The sequence below is a fragment of the Epinephelus moara genome, chromosome 16 (assembly GCF_006386435.1).
Source record: "Epinephelus moara isolate mb chromosome 16, YSFRI_EMoa_1.0, whole genome shotgun sequence".
NCBI classification, from domain to species: Eukaryota; Metazoa; Chordata; class Actinopteri; order Perciformes; family Serranidae; genus Epinephelus; species Epinephelus moara.
In genome coordinates, this window is record NC_065521.1 from 14699634 (window position 1) to 14718685 (window position 19052).

At 41.8% G+C, this 19052-nt stretch overlaps 1 protein-coding gene across 1 annotated transcript in view; it reads left to right on the plus strand.

Annotated features, from left to right (window-relative positions):
- The first annotated feature begins 207 nt into the window (after positions 1–207).
- The window catches only part of LOC126403524 (LHFPL tetraspan subfamily member 4 protein-like), a 49694-nt gene continuing 30849 nt past the window's right edge, over positions 208–19052 (plus strand). Inside the window, exon 1 of the mRNA XM_050066253.1 lies at positions 208–1489. Coding sequence (XP_049922210.1) covers positions 1081–1489 — 409 coding nt within the window. The 5' untranslated portion in view covers positions 208–1080. The remainder of the gene's footprint in view (positions 1490–19052) is intronic.

The window sequence follows — 19052 nt, forward strand, 5'->3', positions numbered from 1 at the left end:
GTGAGGGAATATTTGTTGGTCTAATTTCTAATTCAAGGTGAACACGAGCGGAGACGCGCTTTGATGCAAATTTCCCCCTGATGCTGCTGCTGCGCCCGCGCACGAGAGCGCGCCCCATCGCTGTCATCAGTACAACATCAGCATCTTCCGGGGGGCGCGCAGAGAAACGGGAGGAGGAGGACAGGGAGAGAGAGAGAGAGAGAGAGAGAGAGAGAGAGAGAGAGAGAGAGAGAGAGAGAGAGAGAGGAGAGACATACTGGATAAAGGCTACGACAAAAACCATGATGATAATGGAGTCGAGGCGGTGGAGGATGTCGGATTTACGAGAAAGGACTGTTGAAATTTGACAGAGGGCTCGTGTTGAAAACCCGTTCTCGGTTTATTTTTTTCTTTCATTCTGTTTGATTTCCACATGCTGCGTGGACACTGAAGGCGAGCAGAGGAAAGGGGAGCACCCCACGGATGCCTCGGAAGGTAAAAACGGGGTCCACCGCTGGCGCTTACAGGCAACAAGACGCATCTCATCTCACGGATGGTAATAAAGGACATCCTGAAGATAGCTCTGGACTGATGGATGAGGATGAAACACAGCTTTAACCCCCCCTCCACCCGACCACTGTGAAATAAAGAAAATCCTGTTTTGATGGATTTTTTTAATCATTCATGGTGTAGCCCCAAGGAAACGAGCCTTAGACAGCAATGTTGAATCACTGGTCTTGGTAAATTATTCATTAGTGGTGTAGGTAGGCTATGATTTTGTATTGCTTTAATGTAGCATTTCCCCTCATTCATTTTTACAATGTTTAGTCTTGTGAAACCATACATATATTTGCAGGTTACATTTTTATCGTGTGGTTATGTAGGCCCATTTAATAGCCTTTAACAGCCACATAAGAAAGAGTCAAAGCAGGAGCGCAGGAAAGCTTTCATATCAAGGAAAAAATAAAAATATCTGTGTAGTGAGGGGTTGTCGAGCTGTCTGGGCTTTTATAAAGATTTACATATTTTCTTGTAAGAGTCTAAAGAGGGGGAGGACGGGGGTGGAAAGAGAGATATAAGGAGAAAAAAAAACGACCAAACATGTTGCCTTCCCAAGAAGCCTCCAAGATCTACCATGACAATTATATGCGCAACTCCCGAGCCATCGGGGTGCTGTGGGCCATCTTCACCATCTGCTTCGCCATCGTCAACGTGGTGGTGTTCATCCAGCCCTACTGGATCGGCGACAGCGTCAACACGCCGCAGGCCGGCTACTTCGGCCTCTTCCACTACTGCGTGGGCAGCGGGCCGTCGCCCAGCCGGGAGCTCACCTGCGTGGGCAGCTTCTCCGACTTCAGCTCCATCCCGTCCGGAGCCTTCAAGGCGGCCTCGGTGTTCGTGCTGCTGTCCATGGTGCTGATCCTCAGCTGCATCGCCTGCATGGCGCTCTTCTTCTTCTGCAACACCTCCACCGTTTACAAGACCTGCGCCTGGATGCAGCTGCTGTGCGGTAGGCACTCTTTACATTACTACAGCAGGGACTGTGTTTTGTCTTTTCAGGCATGCAGATGCAGAAAGGCCCAGGCCAAACCCACCCAAAGCTCATCTGACCCGTCTGCTTTAATTGCACGATTAGCCAGCTTGCAGGTTGCAGGCAGGAGTGTTGGTGCTATATCACCAATGAGGCTACAATATTTTATTTGATGGAGCCTTCTGATGGTCAGTCATGCAGTGTACCCATCTTTACACCCCCTGCTTTACTGCATATTGTTTCAGCCTTGGTCTCTAGAAGGTATAATGAATAAGACCCTCAGATACATTTCAAAATCCTAAAAAATGCCACAGAAAAGTGCAAAACTGCACATTTCCACATGGAGGCTACTATAGTGACATCATCAAACATCATTACGGACACCTGAGGTCAGTATGCTGAGCACCACTGGCTCACTTTCTCATAGAAATACCACATCACGTGACTTCTGGGCTGTAGGAATAAGATGAAATGTGTTTATGAGGCCGTTTCACTGTCTATTACTTGGCTTAAATCAACACGCTGTAGTCTACAGGGCACAGGCCATGTTCTGTTACAGTTAATTAGGATGTTGTGCAGTCTCCAGTCCGGCAACAGCAGGACTGAGACAGCAGGAATACATTTAGCGATTATTCACGCACTAAAAGCAATAACAGGCCCCGGAGCTCCCCTGGCTGTTCTACCATTGATATTCCGAGGAAGGATACACCGCATCTCCAAAGACAGCAGCAAGCAGCTGGGTCATAGCTTTATGCTGATGAAATGCAAATGTCATTCATTCATCCATTTCAGATCATCGTATGGATACGCTGCGGTGTGATGTGATGTGGTGTGATGTGATGTGGTGTGCGGGCTTACATCGGGCCGTACCGCTATTTTGAGAGATGATTCCAGGTCGATTGGATTACTGTTTTGTCTCCTGCTCTTGTGGGTAGATTACAGTGCTACCTTCACGGACAACGGAATAGCTTCAGTAATGGCGAAAGGAGGGTCTGTAACATTTACACACGTTCGCTTTGGTGGTTCACTTTCGGTTTGTGCAGGTGCCAGAGCCAAGACCGTTGTGGAGGTGGTGTTGTATTAGAAATATGAGTTCTTGTGAGCACTTTAATGACACCAATGTGACAGTATAGGGAATGGCTTGTAACTAAATGAAATATACTGTATGTCAAATATAGGTTTCATTTCATGTCCTGTAGAGTGAAACTAACATTTATTTCATTATCAGTTATTATACAAATAATATTTTTGAATAACCAATTGATTGTTTGGGACGTAGAGAATATCATCAAATAGCAAAATCACAAGTTTTGTGTCCAACATTGGAGAAAACCACCAAATATTGACATTTGAGGAGTTTTTATCAATTTTTTTTTTTTTGCCATTTTTGCTTGAAAAATCACTTAAATGATCAATCAATCAATCAATCAGTTTTATTTATAAAGCCCAATATCACAAATCACAATTTGCCTCACAGGGCTTTACAGCATACGACATCCCTCACAGCGGATAAGGAAAAACTCCCCAAGAAAAACCCTTTAACGCAGGGGAAAAAAATGGTAGAAACCTCAGGAAGAGCAACTGAGGAGGGATCCCTCTGATGAATCAGTACTGAAAATAGTTGCAGATTGTTGACGCTCAACAAACTGATTAATCGACTAATTATTTCAGCTTCACATTCTCAACTTTTTAACCCGTTTAAAAATTATGCTTATATCGACCGATTATTCTGAATAGCTCACACAGGAGCATTATGAATCTTGGTCTGATTTATTTCTACTGATCTTCAGTGCTGGAACTCATGTTTTTGCAACAAAATATTGTAATTCGTTTGAGAAAAAAGGCTAAAATAACAGTTTAAGCAATGGTGATTAGATGCCACGAGGCCAAGTGAGTAAAATGACTGTGTCAGCAGGACTTAACCTTTGAGTAGCGAGAGCAGCACCCATCTCTCAGAAGGTGCAAAAAAGAAAAAAACAATCATGATCTCTCTTATACGCACATTTCTAGTGAGCCTCCTGTGTATATCCGACTTCTTTATAAGCTGATCAATGTGATAAATAGGCCAGGCAGAATAGCGTGGGAGTCAGTTTTCTGTACAGAAACAGTCAGCATACTGAATGAGAGGAAGGGAGAAAGGAAGAGAGACAGAGAGGGAGGGAGAGAGAGAGAGAGAGAGAGAGAGAGAGAGAGAGGGGGAGAGAGAGGGGGAGAGATCAGCACTTTTTTCCTTCTGTATTGTTCTTTCCCTCATCCTCATCTGCCCACTCTGTCCTCTGTTCTGCCGAGTGTGTTGAAAGGGCTCGGTGCTCTACAATCAGCACGAATCAGACAGAATAGCAGAGGTACAGATTTTGCTCTCTTTATCTAAATCTTCATGACTTAACAGGAATTGAACCCAGGTCTCCTTCCACAAACCATTAATCAAGCAAGACACTGGTAAAAAAAGAGGTGGAGGAATAATTCAGATCCGTTACTTAAAGGGACAGTTCACCCCTAATGAAAAATACATATTTCAGCTCTTACCTGTAGTGCTATTTATCAGCCTAGATTGCTTTGGCGTGAGTTGCAGAGTGTTGGAGATATCACCTGTAGAGATGTCTGACTTCTCTCTTGGAGATATCACCTGTAGAGATGTCTGACTTCTCTCCTTGTTGTGGGTAGTTTCTTGTAGGAACTATTTTCTTCGCTGAACTACACCTGTGAACTGTGAACTGTATCACTACACAGAAGGGCGTGTGCATCTGCTGNACTAGATGGCACTCAGCTTGTGGTGCTCAAAGCGCCAAAAAATACATTTGAAAAACTCAACAGCGATGTTTCTTTCTAGAAATTATGACCTGGTTACTCAAGATAATCCACAGACCTTGTTGTGGGTAGTTTCTTGTAGGAACTATTTTCTTCGCTGAACTACACCTGTGAACTGTGAACTGTATCACTACACAGAAGGGCGTGTGCATCTGCTGCTAGCTCACCTAGCACCACTGAGCTGGCTAACATTACAGCGGAAGAGGACGCCATTACTGTTTACATCTCATGCTCTCACAAGCACGAGCCTCTCATCCATGAGTAGATGTACGCTTCCTTCTGGGCAGTGATACGGTTGGCAGGTGTAGTTAGGTAGAAAGAAAACAGAAAACAGTTCCTACATCAGTAAAAGTACAGAAGTATATCATCACAATGTGCTTAAAGTATCAAAAGTAATGGCATTGTTGAATTGTAAATGCTGCTACATCAGTGTGTAAGCGGCATTTGACTATTGTAGGTGGTTGATTAGCTACTTTATATGCACATAGGTTGTTTACTCCAGTGATTCTCAAATCAGGGTCAGGCCCCCTGCATGGGGGAGTAAGGAGTAAGGAAAGTCCCCAACTAGAAGAAAAGGAATTTCTTTATTAATCCCTGAGGGGATATTCAATTTTTTTCACTCCATGTTAATCCACACACGCACACACACACACACAGGCCGGGAATACACACACAGTAACCATAGACATGCAGTTTGCAGCTCACGGTGAGACACTTCCCTAGCAATTATGGGTTTGGTATCTTGCTCAAGGGCACCTCAGCAGTGTCCACCAGCCCATTCCACACTTTATACTTGGTCCATGCTGGACTTGAAGCGGTGACCCAACTGTCCACATGGACCAAGCCACTGCCACCCACACACAAAAACAAAACAAACAAAAAAGAAAACAGTGAGTTGTATTTCATAACTTTATGATATGATCTTTATGTTCAAATGTATCGCTCTATAATTTGTCTACATTTATGTGCCAGCTAGTTACTTCTCAGATTCAAAAGCACAATGAAATGTAGAAGAGTGGAAGCATAAAGTATAAAGTAGAAGAAAGAAGTAGTAGTCGAGTAGTCTTGAACCTCACCAGTGCAGCACTGCCTCTTCCACTGATGAATTGGAGGAAAAAAATAAACATGATGATGAAAATGAGGATGAAGCATATGTGATGAGGAATGTTGCATTGATCCATGAAATTACAGTGAATGTGACAACTTCATTGAATCATGTCAGCTCCTTTCAGTTATCAATACTCTTTCATCCCCATCACCCATCATCATCTGGCTATAAAGGTTGGAGGTCCATCTCCGCACGACAGTTTATCTATGGTTCATATATAGATATAGATATAGATAATTTAAAATCACAGAAAGTCACATTTTGATTCCAGATTGTCAAGGTGTTCAACAAAATCTCTGTAAGCAAAGAAAAAAAACATCTAGCATGGGAAACATCTAGCAACTATATAACTTAATCTCATTCCCAGTCTTCTTTTCTTCAAAAGTAACATTGCAGAAAAATAACAGCATGTCTTTTTAATTTGGATATTTTGGCACCCCAAATATGCTCAGTCCTGAGTCTAATAAGATACACCACTTTAATTTACCAATTTATATCCACATTCCCTCTGATTTGCGAGTACATGTCAGAGTTTGTGAGACTTCACAAGGTTTTACTGTCCTTCCAGCGGATGCGTACGATGCGTGGCGGAGGTAAGTTGACTAATGGGCTTGGTTGGCAGACAGCCTGATGCTGCTCACCACCTTGGAGATGATCGTTTAATCATCCACTCTGCCCTACTGGGTGTAGCAGCAGGTCTCCTGGCACTGCATAGTAACACATACCGCAGCAGATACAGTAAGGGCCAATTTGAACCGATGGCGATCTAGATTTGGCTAAATGGACCAAAAGTGTCAATTAGGGAGCAGTTTGCATCCTGATCATGATGGTCTGCTTGCATGCTACTGCAACAAGAAGGTGATGTCTGAACATCCACATAGGACGAGGATCTTACTGTCGGAGCTACGTGCTAGAGTTCAACCCAATTGTGGGAAAATTATGGCATTGTATGTTTCTGCAAACCATGGATACATTACATGTGGACATTGTTATGTGGTGGATGCACTGAAACTTTACATTTCAACAACCCTTTGGTTAGGTTTAAGCACAAACAACACTTGGTTATGGTGAGAAAAACTTCATGTTATGGCTTAAAATCTCTCTTGGTAAAGAAAAACCGCATGGAAACACAACAATAACTCGCTAAAACACAACCAGTTTTGTTGTTTGATGGTCTGAAACAGTGGTCTGCAGCTTGGCAGGCGTCTGCCCTAGGTGTCACGCCATCCACCATCCCCTTCACCGCTAGATGACAGTTCATACACTATATCACTTTGGAAACATTGATTTGATATGTATGGAACATGCAGTGCTTTGCAGAAACGTACAATGCCAACATTTTCTTTAGGAGACCGGGCCACAGAATTCTCAGTGAGTGGTTTCTCCACTTGGAGAGACGCTGCAACCAATCATGCCAAAAAATCATTCCTGTGGTGAACTAATGGGCCTTATTGGTTTAGTAAAGGTCAAATAAAAGATGAGAAGAAAAAAATGGAACTAATGCCAAAACACAGGGATGCAGACCTCTTGGCAGAGCAGAGTGACACAGTGTGTCTTGGCTTCTACACACTGAAAATGGGCCAAAGTTGGCCAATAAGGTTAATGCACTCGAAAAAGGACTTTAAGATGCCAGTCATAACTCCTGGCAATAAATAGTGACTGTATTTACCAAAAGGCCTTAAAGCCACAATACTGACGGACCTGGATAGCTGTGGGACACCAGCGAAGCAAACCCAAGCCAAGGTAGAGTCTGCAAAAGAAAACTAAAGCACCAGCAGAAATACATACACGCATGCTGCACTGATCCTGCATTGCTGTTAGAAATTCAAGGGGAATTGATTGCGAAACCCTGCAGCAGGGGCCTGTATCACGAGGCAAGATTTGTGGGTTATCCACTTATGGGCTTAACTCAGGTTTTCTGGTGTCACAAAGCTGGCTCACTAACTGAGGAGGGTTTGAACTTCTCTCTCATGGTGTCCTTTATCGTTTTTTGATTTCTGTCTTTTGTGTGTGTGTGTGTGTGTGTGTGTATAAATGAAAGCAACACCATGGATGCCTTCCAGGAGAGTCTGAAAGTGTGCCTCATTATCCCCATATTCAAATGATTAGCACATTTTGCCCCTTCCATAAGATTTCTTTGCTTCACTCATGGTCTGGAGAATGATCCTTGTAATAATCTGTATATTTTCTGACCCAGATGATAAACAGCTTGATGACACTAGCTAGCCAGGATCACCAATGTTAGGCGCAGTGAAGTCAGGTAGCTCAAAGAGTGACAGATGAAGTTAAACTTGGTTTCTGATGCAGGCCCCAGGACAACAGGGACAAAGCAGCAACCATAGCTACCAATGAAATGATGAACAGTTTAAATAAGTAGGTTAAAAAGTGGACAAACAAATGTTAAATGTACATTTGGTAGTTGACAGTAATGGGGCCAGCGGGCTAAGGAACAAACCAAATGTGGCTAAAAGTGGCAGCCTGCTAACAGGTGACCCTCCTATTGTCCCCAAGTTATGTCACACCTCGATGGGAAAGAGACTAATGGGCTCATTTTACACTCAGAATCTAGACTAAGCAGCAGTTTTTCCACACATGAAAAGAACAAGAGGAGGGCTAGATTTCCCAAAAGCACCCAAGGTCTGCGAGGAGCTTCGCTGCTCGCACCTTTGCTTGGATTTAGATTAATTCAGTGGAAAAGGCTCCTGGGAAAACTGCTAGAGCTTTAGTTTTAATTCACCTTTTCTGAACAAAGATGAATTTAGTGCGAGAAAATGAATTTCTACCTTCCCACATAGAAGTCTGTCTTGTTTCTTTATGTTCTCCTCTGCCCTCTTATTCTCCTATCTATCCTGTCTTCACTTTGTATCATTTTCTTCCATCCCTCCAGCAGAGACAAATGAGGTACCAAAGGAAAGCTCAGTAGCCCATAGGCCAGCTTGATGACTCTCTTTGTCCTCCATCAGCTCATGCCTCCATCTCTCCTCCACGTCTTTCCCTGTCTGTTGCAATATTAAACAGAACTAAGCAGGACATGGGCCGTGGCACAGGGGAGGAGCTGTCCTGGGAGAAACGACCTGTCAGTGACTGTTCGGTCTCAGTGTGTGTGTGTGTGTGTGTGTGTGTGTGTGTGTGTGTAAGAGCAAGATAAAAAAAAGATGGAGATAGTGTTGCAGGAATAGAAAGCATGAATGAAAAANGTGTGTGTGTGTGTGTGTGTGTGTGTGTGTGTGTGTGTGTGTGTGTGTAAGAGCAAGATAAAAAAAAGATGGAGATAGTGTTGCAGGAATAGAAAGCATGAATGAAAAACCATCTACTGCTAAAAGGATGTGATAGTATGTTTTACATCATATTATAAAAAGGTTCTGTAATTTATTTTTGGGCCACTAAGTGGTTGCAGAACAAGCTGAGGACACATCACCTTATAAAGTTGGTGCAGTTAACATGTAAGCAAACATACAACATACACAAAGCAACATTAGCGTTTACTGGTAATCATGTTTTTGGCCACCTGACAAATGTATGTCCAATATTCACCCTCTTTTAGCTCTGTTTTTGGTCTCTACCAACCTCTGAGGAGAATATCTGAAAAATATCTTTTCTGATAAATGTTCTGTTATGTTAAGCAACTGGTTGCTTACTTTGTCTGTTGTTTGGTGCAGGGCAGGTTGTTACTATAGGTTCATTAGCGCTTTTACAGCAAACAGGCTTGATAAGAGCAGAGTTGTGGGTCACAAGACCAAAACAAAAAGCTAAAAGAGGCATCAAGGTTCTGTAGCACTTATAGATGTACTTAGGTGTACTGCAGGCAAAATATTCGTGTTTTGAGCGACACTTTTCATATTATAGCCAACATAGTAATTTAATCATTAGTCAATATAAAAATATTGATTAGTGCAACCTCTAGGGCTGAGAAATGAAGCCAACACAGAAGCACCAAAAACTGCAGTTCTTTGAACGGCCACTTGAGGCTGGTTCCAGAAGCCAGAAGTCTGTCCACATAGACCCCTATTTTGAAACACCCAATATTACAGCCTGGTGCAAAAAAACAATTTTGTTCTCTGTAGCCAATTTCAACATTCATGACAACTGTACAAGGCTTTAATTTTCACCTCTTCACATTTTATTAGGGCTTAAAGTTACGCTTATTTAAGGGCGGGTTGCTTTGAGTGACAGGCTCTCTGCCCATCGTGTCCTCGGCTTCTGATTTAGATCTACCGCTCACTCCACCACAGCTTCAACCTTTCTTTCAAAAATTGTCACTTCTGGCTCCAAAGACCAACATGGCGATAGCCGAAATTCCAAAACCAAGGCTTCAAAAACAGGAGTCCACAAACCAAACGGTAACATCACGGAAGTTATGTTATTTTTACAGTTATTGACGGCACAGTAGAGCAGTGGTTAGCACTGTCGCCTCACAGCAAGAGGGTCCCTGGTTCAAACCCAGGGTGGGGGAGCTCTTCTGTGCGGAGTTTGCATGTTCTCCCTGTGTCAGCGTGGGTTTTCTCCAGGTACTCAGGCTTCCTCCCACAGTCCAAAGACATGCAGGTTAATTGGTGACTCTAAATTGCTCATAGGTGTGAATGTGAGTGTGAATGGTTGTCTGTCTCTATGTGTCAGCCCTGTGATAGTCTGGGGACCTGTCCAGGGTGTACCCTGCCTCTCACCCAATGTCAGCTGGGATAGGCTCCAGCCCCCCCGTGACCCCTAATGGGATAAGCTGTAACGGAAAATGAATGAATTAATTAATTAATGTTATTGCCCTGTGGCAACTAGCCTGTCATGCAGTTTGATTAGCTGTTACCAAGATACACTACTTTCCTTTTTTGCCATAGATTATATTTATCTTTTTGACAAATTTTACGATTGTATTCTGAAAGCATAAACTATATTTTTAAAAAACATTTAATATCATGCAATGGGCTATGCACCCATGTACTCTGGTGGCATTGTGATGTTCCTACATTGCTGTCTGTCTGGTACCACAAGAAGGGCCCCCTGACCTTCATTTTGCCATCCTAGGTGGATTTGGTAATTCAGAAAAAAAAAATCAGGCATAGAAGCTTTAAGACCGCCAAGCTTTTTGCATGTCGTGTGTTCTTCAAAGTCATTGGCAGGTTTGTAAGTATGTAACATCTACAACTGGACATGAAGCTGTAGTATTTTGTTGTTTGAGGTAACTGAACAATTTATCATCTTGAAGTTGAACCAGGGGTCACTGAGACACAGTGTGTGTGTGTGTGTTTCAGTGTTTGAAACTAGTTTAGTGTGGTGGATATTTGGTTGCAAACTGCTCTGTAAATCTTAGAGCAGGGGATAAACTGATTCCTAATTGCTGACAGTGAGGATGGTAGTTTTTGTTGTTAGTTTCACAGAGTAAAATCTTGTCTAAACTGTTACGTGCGCACTCCTTGACACTGTAGTGATATTGACGTTGTTGCCGTTTGGCAGATTATTGTGTGGATTATTGCTTTGCATGGCCTCTCTTCTTGGTCCTAAGCTTTTAGTAAAGGCCAGTGACATGGGGCAGGGTGTGGTAATCCTGACGTGGGTGTTTTAATAAATATTCTGCCTTCTCTGTTCATATGTGGCTGCTGCAGACTACAGACAAATCGTTTCCCTGTTATCTGAGACTGGACAGGACGCACAGATTTTCGTCCCTATATTTATTATACTTATATTATATGATAGAAAATATCAGAAATTCCCTCCTACACGTTATTATTTGACATGATACATTAAAGATAATGTTGTATGCCATGAGGTGTCAATCCAGCACAGCAAAATCCCAAGTTACTATAAGAACCATGGCTAAAAGCTATCGGTGCTAACTCCAAAAGCAGTGCTAAACAAAGGCAACAGTGCTGACAAAGCTAACAGTGTAACCAGAGTATGGGTGCTAGGCTTCCGCAACAGTCACCCAATATGAGAGGTAATGTATGAGCACAGTGCAGAGCAGCGGCGATGAACTAGCCAATGGGATACACACATGCACTAATGTGCATGCGTGGCCAGACCAGCTTACCACAACAAACCACACAGAAGCTCGCATTAAAACACACGTAGAAGTAGCATGACTTCATGCTCTGCTCAGGAAACCATTACTTCACTATATTTTACATAGCAAACAGTGGTTTGCTGCGCTATTAATGCTATTAATGTCACATACAGAACCTTTAGGAACAGATTCCTAGTTAGTAAGCGGCAACATATCTGTGAATCAGCAGCATAGTAACACTTTGCTTAATGTCTGTGATTAACTCTGAATCACCTGTTAAATAACACTTAATATAACTAATCATGCCTTATAGTGCCCTTATTATTACCTATTACTATATTTCTGTTACATCAAGTGACATAAGATTATTTTCGTGCTGAGCTGTTACTAGGAATACATCATGAATTCATGATTATTGATAACTATTTTTGTGTCGCCTTAAGTAGATGATCATTCCTCATCTGGGAATCCACACTTTGTTCATGACTGACACAAGGCAGGGAGAAGAGCAAAACTCTAGTGGAAAAACTGTAAACTTATCATATTCAGAGCACATTTACATTAACATTCACATCCATACGCCACATTGCTAGATACTATATAGGCTCGATGCCCCCAGAGCAGCTCTGTCTCCAAGAAATGTCGAACTAAAAATCAGCTGACACTTAGTTGTACCCTCTCCTCTTCTTGGGCAGGGAAACTTACTGTACATGCTTACGGTTTGCATTGTGAGAGGGTCGTAGATGCAGGTACTCCTGAGGTGCTTAAACAACACTTATTTCACTGACATCATGTTCTTGTGATATCATGTGACAAATAAATTGATTGTTTGAGTGATTGATTGATTGATTGATTGATTGATTGATTGATTGATTGATTGATTGATTGGTGTGTACACCAACATGCCATTTTGACTTAGTATTTTTACTTAGTATAGCAGCAGGAAGATTCTGCAAAACCCAAATTATGCCTTTTTTGCCAACATTTTGAAAACTCTCACTGCCTACAATGTCTGCAGATATAGACCATCTCTCTGTTGCTAGGAAATGACATTGTTATTCCACTTGAACTTCCAGTCCAGCTGCTACTGCACAAAAACAGCACAGGAAATGTTGAACTTTAGTCCTCTTGAGCTGCAATAGCCTACACACTTTAGGAAATTGGAAAATTAGTTTCAGGACCCTGCTGCTCAATAGAAAGTTGTTCTCTTCAACATGGCCGGTACAAACTTGATGACAAAAATAAAAGTCTACTGCTTCCCGAAAGAAACAAACCAGTGCAAAGCGTGGATTGCAGAAGTGGACACCATCAGAAAACCCTGATGTCTCTAGCACTCATTACATTTCCTGTTAGTAAGCTGGTTCAAGCTAATGATCGTTCCCCAACATCAGTGGTTTATTCAAGCCATCAATCGAGCAGCTGTGCCTGTGTGTGCTGTGTGTCTGTCTGGTCATTTTCATTTTCCAAAAAAGTGCGACATGTATTAGTAATGAAAAGAGTGTTATAGACCCTGGAGTTTCCCAGCGGTGTCCAGTCCTTTCACTTATTAACTGCTGTTTGTTTCTTTAGGGAAATGGTAGACTTTTATTTCTGACATCAAGTTTGTACCTTGTCGAAGGGAACAACCTACCAGCAAGTCGTTAAAACTGACTTTGCCATTTCCCACAGTGTGTATGTCAGCTCAGGAGGACTGAAGCTCAGCATCTCTTATGCCGTTTATGCAGTAGTGGCTGGACCAGAAGTCATAGTAGAACAATGTTGTTGTTTGCTAGGGAACCAAACGACACCTTGAAATGATCTTCAGATATATGGTTAAGGTGGTTGAGGTCCAGGAAAAATCATTATTAATTCATCAATCATTACATTAATTGTAGGTCTGTCACAGGATGCAAACTCCAGTGTCCTGCATCAAAGTCACACGCCTATCCATGTCCCTGACCTTCACACCCTTACCTTCCACCTCACTACATAGAGACCCAGACACACCAAACCAACATCAAAGAACTACTGGTGACTGTTGGGTCACCTAAACACCTACAAAGACTACAGCCAACAGCCAGCTAGGACGTACGTTCTGCACCTGCGTTAGAGGGAATAACCCTCCATAACAGCAGGTGGCGGCAGTCTGTATCTATCATTCAAAAAGGGAAAGTCAGAGGACCAGCAGGACAGATTGAAGACGCTAGTTAGCCAGTTATCTCATGAACAACACAACACAATGTTGAAAGACCTAAGGATATTTACCCAGCGCTAGTGAACAATAACAGAAACAATTACAAACAGCTTCTGGTAAAGAGCTCAAAATCCAAAAAAAAAAAAAACCTTACCTTATATAAAAAGTTTGTTTTGATCTCACACCTTCTTGACTTTAGTCATTTGTTTGCTTTCGTCACTTCCATTTCTCTTCCCGTGCACTGAGCTTAACTACCAATCAGAGGGATATCTTTCATCAACAGGCTCCACAGCTGATTTAACATGCTGAACTGGCCAAATAGCCACAGCTAAGAGCTAACTATTGCCAATGTGTCTGACACTCCACAAAGACTTGGGCAACAGACCCTCACCAGCGACATTGACGATACTGGTTTCCTTGTCTCTTTTTGTAGTTGTGTTTTGCAGGTGCTAAATAGTCATTAGCTGTATGAGCTACGCCTGGGCCTGGTGTGCTCTGCTCTACAAATACCTCCAACATGTTGTAGTTTGTTTGTATCTAGGCACAAAGACATTTGGTTCGTCTCTCTTGTGTTTTGGTTACCCACATTCACTGCCACACCATACATGCTCTACATTACTATTGGACTGATTTCTACACGTTGGCTTATGTTCTTTGTAAATAAATTACTTCTTGTAGCAGCCAGCTTGTGTTGTCTCCCTGCTTTGTCACAGCCTTTGAGTTGGGTTGTGATACAGAGCACACTACTTCCTGCATGGGCACAGAATGTTGGCACTGGATAAAAATGCTGAAGTGTGAAATGGTCCAATATGAACTGGATTCCAATGCATGCTGGGCAGGTGTATTATTCCATTCATAAATATTCTAAAACTTCATGGCCAGCTAATTGCCTAGAGCTCTGTTGTTTAGTTTGCAGACCAAACAACAAAATAGGACATCACAGTAACACTTTAATATAACTATCATTGATAAATGGTAAATAGATAGTAAATTAAACTCCAAACTAATGTTAGGGCTGTCAGTTTATGTTTATTTTGCTTTTGATAGCCCAACACCCATTCACCGGTAACTAAAGGTTGATTTTTAAGAAAAAAAAATGCAAAGTGATGTGAAATACAAGAGGCCTTTCCTTTCAGTCTGGCGCCCCATTGACTCAGCAAGATTTAGCACCACATTTTGAAGCACTATACATTTAGAGGTGGTGAATTTTTTGTTTTGTTTGTTTTTTGTTTTTGCCTTTGCTGACAAACAGCTGTCTAGCCACGTCAACATATGGAAACATAATGTTCACTGCCCACTCTTTGGTCTACACTGGTTACCGAATGTTTGCCTCAGCCGGTCTGCGTTGTGCACCACTCGGGTTGGGTGGGAGCCAGCTAGCTGTGTTGCTCATTCTGCGATTATTGCTGGTAGCATCGTCCCAGTGCTAGGAAGGCATTGCTCCAGAAACAAAACCCCTTTAACATTTGTAACTATTTTAGCACCATTAGCCTTGTTGACACTGCCAACTGTGCAAACAGAGCTCACAGTGATAACACAGTTGACAATGCTAAAGGGGGTTTGCGGCTCAAAATTAAGCTCTGTACTCACCGGGGCGACATGGGGGAAACTGGAGGGTGGGCACAATGTTTCTGGAGCAACACTGTTGGTACGGGACAGTGTTACTGGCAACACATTCTGGCTGCCTGGGTGTGTCTGGTGTTGACATTTTGAGACACTGTGTCAACTTCTGCCTGTTACATGCATTGTGTCTTTTCAAAATACACTTCCATTTTTTTTACAGGAAATGTAGTTAGCATATAGGCTCTTTCAAAATAAATGCACAACATCGGTACAACACTGCGAATCAACTTCTTTTTTTTTTCTTCAACAACATTCGCACATGGTTAAGTTCAGGCAACAAAAACAAATAGTTTGGTTTACAAACAAAAAAAATAGCAGGGTTTGGCTTTACTAACAGGGAAGTGAACACCGACCTGCAGGGCAAAAGTCTGTGATTGTTTTAATGATCCACCACCCCTCCCACCCTACTCAACCTTTTTGCCCCCTGAAGTTACGTTGTTGTCCAGCTGTTAAACACTGACGGTGCTCAGCTGCATATCATGCTGACGTGAAAGGATGGCTTTTGTTGTAGGTGTCTGCCGTGGAAGTCACTGCCCAAGTGCCAGTATTTGACGACTTCGAAATGAGACCAGGTTCTTACCAGCAGGAATCCCCAAATCCCCAGCACTGACACATAGCCCCTACCAGAGATGGACAGTGCAGCAAACTGAACAGTAGCAAAATTAACCAATAGACAGACATGTGTAACTAATCTAAAATATTCTCACTGCACTACACTGACATGCCAAGTTTATAGTTATTTTACTATTAACAAACAATTAGATGATATTAAATAATGGTTGCTAATCACTAGTAATCTTATAACTTGTGGTATTTAAACAGTTTAATATTTATATAATATATAAAGTATTTGTTAATATATAATATTAGGTTTGTAAATCATCTATAAACATAGGTTGTACCTGATTATTACGATACCTTGTTTAATGGTTAGTAAATACTGTGTAGTGCTTCTATAAACATTCAGGTTGCCATTTTAAAGTTGCAGTGTTTCTAGATGCACTACAGAGTACTTATTAACCATTTAACAAGGTCTCATAATCATCAGCTGCAACTTTATTATAGCCATCCAAATGTGTTTATACCTTCCAAAATAAACCTTATGAACGTCTTATTTCTGAAAACGACAAACATGGTGTGAAAAATTACAAATCTTGTCACTGTCTATTCTTTCACTTTTTCAAACATGCACACACAGACCATACTTTCTTGAGGCATTTTTGTTCTCACAGGCAGTGTGAAGTATAGAGTATTTCTTACTGCAACAGGGAAGCAGCAGAGCCATTAAAAGAGAGCATGTGTGAGAGAGACAGAATGAGAGTGAGTGAAACCCAGCGAGTGAATGAGCTTGTGCATGCTGACGATATCCCTCTGCTCCAATGTGCGAGTGTGTATTAGCCCAAGTGTGTGCGTGGCCACACATGCGTCTGTTCACGTGAGCATGTAAGACAGCGGGTAAACGCGTATATGATGGTGTGAGAGTTGAATTATTAATGAGAGTGTTTTCTCTCTCCTCTCTGGAGCCACTGTGGTGTGTTTATGGTTTTTTTCTGCACTAGTAAATGCGTAAAGACCGTGTGTTTTCCTGTTTTTGTCCATGTGTGCAGCTTCATATGTGTGGCAGTGCGGTATGTTGATAAATGCGCCCACATGCATGTGTTTCCAGCAGGAGCTAAATAGATGCTGCATTGGTCGAGTTAAATATAGAACTACAGAGAGAGAGACAGAAAGAAGAGGTTCCCCGAGGGATATCCCTGCCTCTCCCTCTCTTTTTCTCGCTCCCTCTCTCTCCGAGATTTCTGGCCGGCTTTTCCCAACCAAACGTACATGTTTTAATTATCAGGCGCTTAATAAATAATTCCAAAGTCACCAGGGTGTTTCTAAAAATATCCTGACAGCTGAATAATGGATTCCTTTGACCCTTCTCAGCATTGTCACAGTGTGTGTGTGCAAGAGAGAGAAAGAAAGCAGTAGAAGGAGAGAGAAAGCCCCTAAAGCATGTTGATAAGATGTATAAGTATGAGGGGAAATTTCTCTTCCATGCATCATCCATGCTTCTCATTAATATGCTATCTTTACTGAATAACATATTTCAAAGGGATATATATTGTTCATTCTCTTTCAGTGTATGAGGTTTCATATTAGGCTTTGAGACTGTTAAACAAGCTTTATTCTTTTGAAGATGACAATGATGATTTGCAGCCGAGGGTTTCATCATGATCACATTATGATCAGAGTGTTTTTCACTCGTGCATGTAGTGCGCGGAGCCATTCATTCAGTGGTTCCCTCCTTTTGTTCCACTGACCAGGAGCCATTTGAATGCATTTTTCTTTTAATGAGGTAATCAAGTGAAATAGCTATTTATGTTGATATTTGTGGTGTTTTGCTGATGTTTTTTGTAAAGCAATCTGCAGTGACTGGGCACGAATTTGTTTTCTTGATTGATTCTGTGGGGCTAGAACCTGTCAGTGTGTCCTCGTTAGGGTTGGGGGATATGGCCCTAAAATGATATCACAGTATTTAACAGTGTTTCTGCGATAATGATATTCTTGACAGTATGACAAGTTAGTAAACATAATATTTTTTTATTCATTTAAGAAAAATAGAATTGCAACAAAAAAAGTGATATAGTTTTACAGTTTGCCTTCAAATATTCGCTGTAACTGTCATGCTATAATAACTGTCGCACATTCACATATATGTAGTTTTCTGTCAAGCCACAAGCCTCACATAGGTTTACATTACCAAAAGTTTATGACAAAATCACTTCACGACTCCCGTGTCAGCATGGTGAGAGAGGAGAGGGAGATAGGCTGTGCTGCTGCCGGAGGAGCCACTGAATGAGTTCCCTCTGAGCGGTAAGTCACTAAAAGAGTTCATAAAAAATTCAGGACGCCACAGTTTATTCCACACTACTGAAGCTGCTCTTCTTTTTGGAACATCCGCGGAGTCTGTAATAATTTCTCTTTCAGCCATGCTTGTTGTTGCCGTGGGTAACAGTATGACATCAATATGTCAACGATATGTTATACATATCATATCAATGCTTCTAGGGTGATGTGGTGTATAAGCTGAATTTTTTCTTGGGTGGTGGAAGGGATGACGGCATGACACCTGGGCGAGATGCTTGCCAAGCTGCAGACAAATGCTGGCCACTGTTTGGTTGCTTTTTAGCGAGTCATTGCTGTATTCTCAGTGGCTTTTTTGCCACCAAATGTGGGTGTTTTTTTAGCAACCCAACACTGAGTTTCTACAGGGAAAGCGGTTGTTTTTAACCCAAACATCAGTGTTTCTTTCGGGGATAGTGTCACCAAAAGCGGCTGTTTTTTTATACCAAGACATCACTATGTTTCCTGTTGGGATAGTGACATGAAAACATTATTTCAGAGACATCGTTGTGTTTTCAGCCAGGATTGTGCCACCAAATCCAGGTGTTTTAAGACAAAATATGATCTTTTCTGAAGTGTTTTGTGCCTAAACCCAACCATATGTTAACCACAGCTTTGTTGAAACACAAACAAACATGAAAGTTTCAATGTATCCACTACATAATTAATAATAATGTTTAAGCATAACGTTTCCATGGTTTGTGGTAAACCATGGAAATGTTATGTGGCCGACAGCAGTAATGATTTTATGAGCTTTTTTAATGACAAAATTCTAACTATTAGAGGCAAAATTCATGACCTCCTGTCCTCAGATAGTACCTATCTAACCTCAAACACAGCTGTAAGACCTAATATATATTTAGATTGCTTCTCCCCAATTTCTCTTCAAGAACTGACCGCAGTGATTTCTTCATCTAAATCATCAACGTGTCTCTTAGACCCCATC